Genomic DNA, 10941 nt, shown 5'->3' with positions numbered 1-10941 from the left:
ATTTTGAGAAATCCCTGTTACAGTGTTATTACCTTCAAGTACTGAGTAATGTTAATTAACATGTACTTAATATACAGTGTTAGGATTAGGGTTTGGATTATGGTTAGTTGCATGAAATTACGCTATACCTACTGTTTACTATTAATTATACTTGCCTCTTTTTTTTTCGTCACACTTAACTACACTTTCGGCTCACTGATAATATTAAATGAACGATCCCGTGTTAGGCGGCCTATGCAAATTAATGTAATATCAATACCTGGATAATAAACTAATAAAATAAACATAAACATAGTTGTAAAACATACCACCCTGCAAAAACTCATTTCCGGGCGATGGCATTTCCCAGTTTTTGCAGGGTGGGATGTTTGCAACTATGTTAATGTTTATTTTATTAATTTATTATCCAGTAACGTTATTCATTTTGACACACATAATTTGATGGGTCTGTCACTTTAAGGTGTTCTGCGTTCTCACTGCTGAACGCTGATTGGTCGACAGGCTCTATTCCCCCTCTGATGTTAAAACACCCAGAGTGTGCGGAAGATAGAAATTGTGTTCGTTCAGTCCTTTAAAGGCGAAATTGAAAAATAGGAAGGACAACAATAACTGCCTGCATTTCTCATCGGATTCGAGGACGTTTACTACTATTCAGATACTCAGTCGGGACGGACATGGCGTCTGCCAGCTCCTGTATCGTGGTAAGTCACTGTACACAAGTGTCTTCAATCATTTACACTGTAGCTCAACACTGGATTAGTCACTAACGTTACACAAGTAAATAATTCATAACTGTTTTGGCGATAAAACTATATTTTCTTCCTATATCCCTTTTATTCCTAGAAATTATCCTGATTGCATATAAAAAAGTATTTAACGTTAGTGATTTTAAATATTTCCGTGAGGTCTAACGTTAGGGGCCTGGGAGGAAAGCACGCGTTTCACGCATGGCACATGTGATGCAGCCATAGAGGATGCACGCAGCCCGTTCATTTCTGCACGTATGACCAGTTAAACGAGCAGGAATTTCACTCGATAAAACGTTGCATGTGCTCGTTTGTATTTTGATTTCAGTGTTTATCAAATGCCTTGATAATTGGATGAAATCTGTTATTTAACGTTACGTGTTGCGCGTTCAGGTCGAAAAGCGCGCAATTAGTTTTAGTTTTGAATTTTGTTTGTAATTGATAAATGTAACGCTTGCAGGGCCATACCAACTACTAAGGTCCGGACCTCAGTATTTTTCCGATGTGTATAAGAAAGGTTGTGAAATAAATGCTGCGTATATTGCACTATGCCAAGAAAACAGACCTTCACATCTGAGCAGACAAATTCTTGACGAAGTCAAGGAGACTGAATGAAAACGCACATCTCTCTGACAATAGATGGTACTTATGAAACAGCAGATATTCAGCCGTTACCCCTGTAACTACGTAGTCCGTAAAAAAAGCTGCTGTGCTACTTTATTTCCCTGAACATAAAATATTTCAAACAGCCATTCAGTTTTGTATTCGCCTCAGTGTTCATCACAACACCAAATACTTAAATAATAGACTACTTAAAGTCTTAATAGACTATTTATTTTTAAACATTTGTTTAACGTAAACATTTTTACTTCTGGACTAAACCATGCCCCTGATATTGATTTGAAAATGTTCTTGGTTGAATGAAAATGTTCTAACATTAACTAATGAGACCTTATTGGTCCTGTTACAAAGACTGTTACTAATTGCCCCTCAAACCCCCTAGCAAACTCAATGTGGCAACCTCTGCAATTATAACCCCCTGTATACGGCCCTTGGTGTTTTGTGTGCAGTGTGCTGATTTGTGCAGTAGTGTGCCAATAGGAATGACTCTGGGGAATTAATCATCCTCTTCCTCTGCCCTAAATTAAGATATTATCTTGAGGATATAATTTTAGACAGACCAATCCAGTGCTTTGTAATTTGTGATTGAGTTTTATTAATTAATCAAAAGGTGTGGTAAATTCTTAAAGGGACAGTTCACAGATTTTGTTTGTAATCTCGGTCAGTTTTGACGTCGCACTTGTCGTTTCAGTCAATTTAAGACTGTCCTGGTCTGCTATTTCCATGCAATGACAATGAAGGTGAAGGTGTCAAGCCTAAAAAAGTATGCAACGTCACCAAAACGTTTAAAAGACTTGTTCTTTATTACAGGTCTTCTGAAGCATTTGTGTGAGGAACACACCGAAGTCTATGTCATTATTTTCTTTATTTGAAAAGAACCAGACCAGTCTGGCAAATTTCGTTCAGGGCTACTTTTCTAAAGTATTGTAAGATGGAAAACATTGCCACAAAAGGTCTCTACTCCATTAGGCTTACAATGCTTACAATGTACTATAGTGCACAAGTCATGTGGACCATATTTATGATTTGTTTGATAGTCAGTACCCAAAAAGTTAGATAAATATACTCAGGGAATTCTGTCACCTGAAGGGCTGAAATAAATTTAGCCAATTTACTTGCCCCAGGCAGCATTCCTTAATTGAGAAAATTGCCTCAATATTCTGATAGAGCTGAGGAAAGACATGTGACATGCTTGCAGCCATTGCATACTAGGCTTTAAAATCCATGTCTTATCATAGCCATGTCTATTGATGTGAATTGTGCTTTGGGGGTTAAATCTCAAGGTACTGGCACCAGCAGTAAGCAGAGACAGGGAAGCTCCCAGAGGAGCCTCTGCTGACAGTTGCACACTGTTTGTCTGAACCTTCTTCAAGGACAGTGTGATAACGCTTATTAGAAAAACAAACAAAGAACAGGCTAATCTACTCCTTCCCTGGAATTTATCTGCTTCTACTTTGCCTCCACAGTGAGGAAAAGTTAGATATGTCCTATCCTATATGTCCTTAATAAAAATAATAATAAAAAAAAAAAAATTATTTACACATTATACATCTGCTGTTTTGAAAGATTTCCAGTCAAGGTTCTTCTCAGGTCCACCAGCAGGGCAGGTTATACTTTCTCAGTAATTGGATTCTAAATACTATATTTACATTCTTCATTCAGAACAGTTATTCTCAACAAGGGGGCCAAGTCAGCAAGTCTTAAAATAATTTAATTTTAGTTATATTAACATAGTCTTAATTAAAATGCTAAAAAGTAAAGATGTACCAACATTAAACAGACATTATATTTTTTGAGTAAGTTTGTTTATTTTTATTACAACAGAAGTACCAGAGCGTAGACAGGAGGGCCTTCCAATATTGTCTTGGGTGAAGGGGGGCCTTGGAGTAAAAAAGGTTCAGAATCACAGATTTTAAAGATACTATGTAGTATGATTATAGTATAATTTGAAGGGGACTTCATTGTGTTTATGAATGCATTATTTTAGGCTGTCGTCTTATACATAAACATATGCACAGAAAGCAGTGGATAGGAGATTTGACGTATGATCTTAGCTTGTCTGTCGGTATGAAATGGGATTCTGTGCATACTAGTTCTGACATAATGAGTAAAATCTGCCCCCGGTTTCACAGACAAGGCTTAGTCTAGTATCAGACTAAAATGCATGTTTGAGCTGTTTTAACTTGCAGTGACATATCTTAATATTTAAGTTCATATTTCTTAAGTTAATATATAGAATTGAACAACACACTAGAGTTAAACTTACATGTGCTTTTGTATGTTAGTGAACATGAAAATAAGTTTAGTATTAACTATTACGTTTAGTCTAAGAACGTCACTTGGGTATCTGCTTAAACTCAGATAATATATGTGCTTTTTTAAAGTCACTCTGGTGAGAACATAATCTCAAATGTTACAGACAAATGCCATCATGTTATCGCCATATGTCTTGAGAGCAGGAGAGCTAGGCAATGGGATATAATGTTGAAGATCACCTTTCACCTACTAACCTATTTAAGGTTTGTCCTGCTGTCTGCTAGATAAAAAGGTTATCTGTCAAACAGACCGCTCACTGTTCTTTGCCCTATCAGGTAATGGGTATATGATATGATGGAATGATGTCATTTGTGTATTTTAGATCAGTGATGAAGAGCAAGGTTATGACCTGGACCTCTTCTGTATACCAAAACATTATGCTTCTGACCTGGAGCGAGTGTATATTCCACATGGACTCATCATGGACAGGTACGAGGCACATCAAACAAAGTTACTTCTTAGCCAAGAAGTCCTGCCTAATGAACCTGCAAATTACAAATAATATGCAACCTGAAGACTGTTGACATTGCAGAACTGAACGTCTGGCCAGAGATATCTTGAAGGACATGGGTGGCCACCATATCGTTGCTCTGTGTGTGCTCAAAGGGGGCTACAAGTTTTTTGCTGACCTACTAGATTACATCAAAGCCCTCAATCGCAACAGCGATCGTTCCATTCCGATGACAGTGGACTTCATCCGCCTCAAGAGTTACCAAGTACGGCTAATAATCATTCATCCTTCTTATTGAATGATCAACCAGGCCTGTCTGTTACTTGCTCTCTTTTGTTTATTGACAACATGAATGAAATTTGACCCTTTGCAATACACGCTTGTTTCAAAGTTGAGTGTTGATGTTACTTAAGCAACTAGAACACATACATGTCTTGAGCAACTAGAACACATACATGTCTTGACTGAACTCTGCTTTCCCCTTTGTCAAATATTACAGAACGACCAATCTACAGGTGACATCAAAGTGATTGGCGGCGATGATCTGTCCACGCTCACAGGAAAGGCAAGCATCTTCCTGTGAATAAAAATAATCCTCACTATTTCAAGATAATCGTTATGATGTTAATGTCTAAAATCTTATCCTGTGACGTTTCTCTATACCAGGAAAACATTTTGACCTCAGTTTGTAAAAACTAAAATTGAAGTACATCACTGTCAACGTTTTATTTGTTACGTTTCTAAATTAATTTCTGTGGTGACCGGCAGCGTGCCACAGATACTGACCATAAAATACATAAATACCTTTATTCAGCAAGGATGCATTAAATTGATCAAGTGACATTTATAATATTACAAAAGATGTTTCCTCAAAAACATTAAGCAGCAAAACTGTTTTCAACACTTATAATTATAAGAAATGTACGGAGCCCCTAAAGGGACGTGGTTGGTGGAAATTTTTTTAGGTTGGGAGATTTTTTTTTTTTTTTTATCTTTTGCGTTCCCTCGCAAAGTTATTTGCATTCCCACACAAAACTTTTGCGTTCCCTCGCAAAGTTATTTGCGTTCCCACGCAAAACTTTTGCGTTCCCTCGCAAAACCTGTTTTGAGCTCGGACAGACACTTCCTGTTTAATGTCCCGCTGGCAGTGTTTCAGAGCTCCGTACGTTAATGGATCGTTTCATAGTGTTTGAACTTGGACTCAAATATAAAGAAATGCGGTCAGTGCTTAACTCAAGGAGTTCAGTGAAGTTGGCAATATTCACATAGGCTATTCGAACTTCCCTATTCTTGAGCTAAACGTTGTTAAAAAACAAATAACACCTATTTACAATCACAGTAACCTAGACAACGAGCTACAACCCGATTCTCATGAAAACAAGCTTTATAATATAGGCTAAATTGATCTCTATGAGCAGGCGGCTGAGAGGGACCGTCTGCAAAATGCAATATAACCCAAAAACGACTACAGCATCAACTCACAGTCAAATAGTCATTAACTTCAATGTTACAAACTGTAGTGCCACCCAATTCAGTTTACACATCAATGGTGACCCACTGGTCATACTACACTGCTTTTGCACATTTTATATTATGAAAAATATTCAATAACGTCTCTGTAACACGCCAAATTTAGTTCACACATGACACCTCTAATGTTGCAACAGTTAGTTTGGGAAGTAATTGCACATAAAAATAAGTAGGCCTATTCTTTACACAAATGATATTGGTACTGTAGGCTACGCAGCTTTTGCATTATATTTGCTTACTGAATTTGATGGCATTACACTGTACACTGTATGTAAGCCTACACTTCACACAGTGTTAAGTTATTTAATATTTATTTCTAAAAAGGGTGAAGTTATTGCTTTTATTTCATAATAAATAATCATAAAAATTCTGCATTTTTTATCAAACTAAGTAATGTAGTATAAACAGCAGGAGAGCAGTGATGTGTGAACTGAATTTGGTGACAATTCTGCACATTTTATATTATTAAACATATTCAATAGCTTCACTGTGACACACTGTACTGACAGTCCTACAGTGTGTCACAGTGAAGCACAGTGAAGCTATTGAATATGTTTAATAATAGGCTATAAAATGTGCAGAAGGGTTTTGAGATTTGCACTTTACAGACGGCCCCTTATTTGGACTTGTCTCTCATTCGTCTGGTTAGAGAAATTAATATTAGCCTATAAAGCTTGTCTTGATGAGAATTGGGTTGTAGCTCGTTGTCTAGGTTAATGTGATTGTAAATAGGTGTTGTTTGTGTTTTAACAACGTTTAGCTCAAGAATAGGGATGTTCGAATAGCCTATGTGAATATTGCCAACTTCACTGAACTCCTTATAAGCACTGACCGCATTTCTTTATATTTGAGTCCAAGTTCAAACACTATGAAACGCTCCATTAACGCAGGAGCTCCGAAACACTGCCAGCGGGACATTAAACAGGAAGTGTCTGTCCGAGCTCAAAACAGGTTTTGCGTGAGAACGCAAATATCTTTGCGAGGGAACGCAAAAGTTTTGTGTGGGAACGCAAAAGATTTTTTTTTTTAAATCTCCCATCCTAAAAAAAATTCCACCACCACGTCCCTTTAGGGGCTCCGTAGAAATGTTTCTTGAGCACTTAATCAGCATTAATTATTTCTGAAGGATCATGTGACACTGAAGACTGGAGAAATGATGCTGGAAATGACATTTTAAAACATGTTTATATGCATTTTGTTATTTTAAATTGTCATTATATTTCACAATATTACTGTATTTTGACGAAGGAAATGCAGCCTTGGTGATCATAAGACACTTCTTTCAAAAACATAAATTCTTACCGACCCGATGGTGTATGATCAATAAACAAAAAAAAAATGCATGAGTTACAGTCAGTGGGTGATGAAATATTGTTTTTGCAGTCTTGAACATCAAAATTAAAACTCTTTCTCCTTTTCTCTTGACATTCTTTTTGACACCAAAAGAACGTCTTGATTGTTGAGGTATTTGTGAAATTTTTTTTTTAAACATATATATTTAAATAGCTTGTATTATCCAGCAAATGTTAAAAGTGTTTGTGTAATCTTTACTCCGTTCATCAGGACATCATTGATACTGGGAAGACGATGAAGACCCTGCTCGAACTTCTCAAGCAGTTTAATCCAAAAATGGTCAAAGTGGCCAGGTACAAAATAATGAATAAAAATGCGATGAGTCTCCGATTGTTTGTCTTGTAGGTATGGATCTTATTCACAGCAGCGCCATCTTTGATTTTTAATGGGAATGAAAGCGAGGCTGTGAAGGATAGTCATACATCTCTTCAGTGGGTTGTACTATTATGTGTTTTTGGATTGTTTTTCTGATGAAACACTGCAAAAAAAATACCTTTCCAAGACATTTCAGTAGACAAAAACATGAGCTGTGGAAAATTATAAGTGGTCCAGGAGCTTTACACAGCTTTTTACAGCGGATGCCATTGAAAACACGGTTAAGTCTATCCTTCACAGCCTCGCTTTCATACCTGTCATGGCGCTGCTCTGAATAAGATCTATTGAATCAGTCTTTGTTAGCTGTAGGTAAATGTTGCTAAGCTCTGTGTAGTAACTCCCTTGTCTATTATTGATCACAAGTCCAATAAATGATAGATACTACTACCTACTTTTGAGTTTATAAGCTTTACGGTCTCATATACTAAACATATTTCCATCATTCGTTTTCTTTGCAGTTTGCTGGTGAAGAGGACACCAAGGAGTGTTGGCTACAGGCCAGACTGTGAGTGGATTACTGAAAAAGCTTTCCAGACTTTTTTTGGCATGCAATTCTAAATGGCTTTGATATAGTTTGGATTCATTTCACTTCTCACAAGTCATGTTTATATGTGAATACATGGTGTTTATTTCTTAGGGTTGCACAAACAGCCTCAAAAGACTAAAACTCAATTATTTTGACCACTGAAATTCCTCCTATTGATCCTTTAAAGGGATAGTTCACCCAAAAATGAAAATTCTGTCATTTACTCACCCTCAAGTCGTTCCAAACCTGTACGAGTTTCTTTCCTCTGTTGAACACAAAAGAAGATATTTTGAAGAATGTGGGCCACCATTGACTCCCATAGTATGAAAAAAAATACTATGGAAGTCAATGGGCCCATCAACTGTTTGGTTACCAACATTTTTCAAAATATCTTCTTTTGTGTTCAACAGAGGAAAGAAACTCATACAGGTTTGGAACAACTTGGTGAGTGAATGATGACAGAATGTTTTATTTTTGGGTGAATTATCCCTTTAAGGCCATTATAGTGCAATGCTGTCTGTTGACCACAAGGTTGCACACTTTTCTGCATTACAAGTACAAGTTGCCAATTCAACAAACATTTTCATTAACCTCCAGTTTCTTTCCCCCCTTTATCCTCTAGTTGTAGGTTTTGAGGTCCCTGACAAATTTGTGGTTGGATATGCACTTGACTACAATGAGTACTTTAGGGATTTAAATGTAAGTACCTTAAAAAATCTAAAAAACAGATTATTGAAAATACTATTTTAGTCTTTACATTAAAATTGCATGCTTAATTCAATGCGTTACTTGCCGTTTCTTTGTAATTATTTGTGAAATTTACTAGCAATTTCTAGTTGAAAATTGTTTCTACACCATTTTTAGTCGGTTTAGCAATCATTTTGAATATCTTTATAATTTAAATTGCAAATAGTTGCCCATTATAACACACATCTGTTTGATTTGTGCTGCAATTCCTGCTAACTACTTCTCTCATTTTGACTTGCAGCACATCTGTGTCATCAGTGAAACAGGAAAGGAGAAGTACAAAGCATGAGAAGCCCTGAACTTCCCCCTTTAGCTGTGTATCATTTGGTTATTTTTTTTTAAATATGGTTTTCATTTTATATCCATTTTGTATTTTTTTAGTAGCGCAGCTCACCGCAGGTTAGCAGGTCCTGCACTCAGGGTCTCTGGTGAGGTGTGTGCTGTCAATGCACCTTACATTTACTTTAGCTTATACCTCCACAGGCAGCCCCACACACATTATCAACCACAAACACTTGCAGTTCAGTCTCTGAGAATAGAGGTCCTTTAGACTGCTGCTCTTAGTTACAATGGGGGTTTTAAACAACCATTTGTGTAAGGATTTCCTTTAATTTATTATAATGACTTGTACAAGTTATTATAGGTAGATGTTTATGTTTAAAGACTAGATAGATTAAACAGAATATTGATTTGCTATTCAATAATGAACATGCATTTGATTTGCTCAGATGGCAAAAGGAGAACATTCATGTTTCCCAAAGACTATTTGCTGTGTAAAACTGTAATGATCAAAACAATCAGTGAGTATTGAGACTGCATAAAATGAATGCTTTTACATGTGAATGTACTTTAGAATCAGGGCAACCTAATTTTTCAATCACATTTGAAATCTATTGACATTTTAAAGCCAAATATCACCTCCTTGATTTATTTGTAATGGTTTCTTTTTGCAAGATATTATCAAGATATTTATTTGTCTACTTACTTTAGTCTTGCTTCCTAATTATAATAATGGGATTAAAATGAAATGTGGAAAAAAATCTTATGGTGCCTTAGATGGTAAATTTGTATGACCAGTTATGCTACCATATGAATACAGTGTAAAAATGAAATGAAACTGATGAAAGGTTGTTCAGCCACCTGTCAATCTTAAACTTTCTGAATAAATTATTCAAAGAGTTTTGAGTGTTCTCCTAACTTTCCTTATCTTGCCAGCATTGTTGAACAGGTCACATTATAATGTAGCACACTGTTGTTTTAGGAATAACTAGTAGCATAAAATAATATTAAAATGGTGTTCCATCGTGTTATGGTTAATACCAGCGCAGGCCTATTCCCTACTTTCCCTTTTGTTCTGGTCAAAACTCCATTTTAACATTTACATTTATGCCTTTACCAGATGCTTTTATCCAAAGCATCTTTCCACAGAGGAACATAAGCAATTCGTCACAGAGCCAACAGTATTCATAGTATACGATGCAATGTTTATAAGAAAACTAGATTAAGAAATTAGACATTACAGCAGATCACAAAATCGAGACTACATAAATCTTGCTCTTAAAATATTTTCTGAAATAACAAGTGAATAACCAGGTACACATAAGGAAATGTATTTATTTTATTTAACAGCATTGTTCATCTACAGTACAGACATGCAGTGTTTTTCCATCACATAAATGCATGGGTATGTTGAGCAAGGATCTGCTGTGGCTCTTTGGAGTCTGTAAGTGCTGACAGGTCTTACTAAAGCAGAACAGTAATACTGGATAACACCACATTCACCTCCAGTATTTATGTGCTGCTATAGTACATTCTGCTGGTCTCTTGCGCTGGGTGGAGAGTGGAACAGAGAAACAGTCCTCTAGCAGCTCTTGATGATCACCAAAAAAACAATGTACCGCTAGAGCATTTGACATGTTCATTCTCTTCCTCTCAGTGTGGGTTCAACTTGCTATTCCGGTAATTAACAAGTGATGACCATGTTATTTCTAAAAGCAACTTCCAATTCTTGCATTTCATGAAACACTAATATTAAGATATATTTTTAGAATTAAATGTTCACCTATCAGTTATCATACATATATGTCTGTATAATTATGGAATATTATAACTATGGAAATATTGGTGTTATCGATGGTTCCAAATGTCATTAAGAGGGAGCGCCACCTGGTGGGTCTGAGAGAGGAAAAACAGAGTGGTAAAATAGGCCTCAAGTTTATATCCAATGTTCTTTGAAAATAAATTCAAAATAGTATTTTTGCGTTAGGTAATTACAA

The 10941-nt window shown here is 36.2% G+C and overlaps 1 protein-coding gene across 1 annotated transcript; it reads left to right on the top strand.

Moving 5' to 3' along the window:
- Positions 1-488: 488 nt before the first annotated feature.
- On the top strand, positions 489-9844 carry hprt1 (hypoxanthine phosphoribosyltransferase 1). The gene is made up of 9 exons (XM_084132634.1): positions 489-701; positions 4006-4112; positions 4216-4399; positions 4634-4699; positions 7111-7128; positions 7228-7310; positions 7851-7897; positions 8541-8617; positions 8907-9844. Exons 1-9 carry the CDS (start codon positions 675-677, stop codon positions 8952-8954), a joined length of 657 nt encoding a protein of 218 aa, XP_083988760.1. The 5' UTR covers positions 489-674; the 3' UTR covers positions 8955-9844.
- Positions 9845-10941: the final 1097 nt, after the last annotated feature.

Source organism: Abramis brama, assembly GCF_963993115.1.
Source record: "Abramis brama genome assembly, chromosome: 13".
NCBI lineage: Eukaryota > Metazoa > Chordata > Actinopteri > Cypriniformes > Leuciscidae > Abramis > Abramis brama.
Note: the sequence above shows the minus strand (reverse complement) of the source record. Positions and strands in the feature narration are given on the sequence as shown.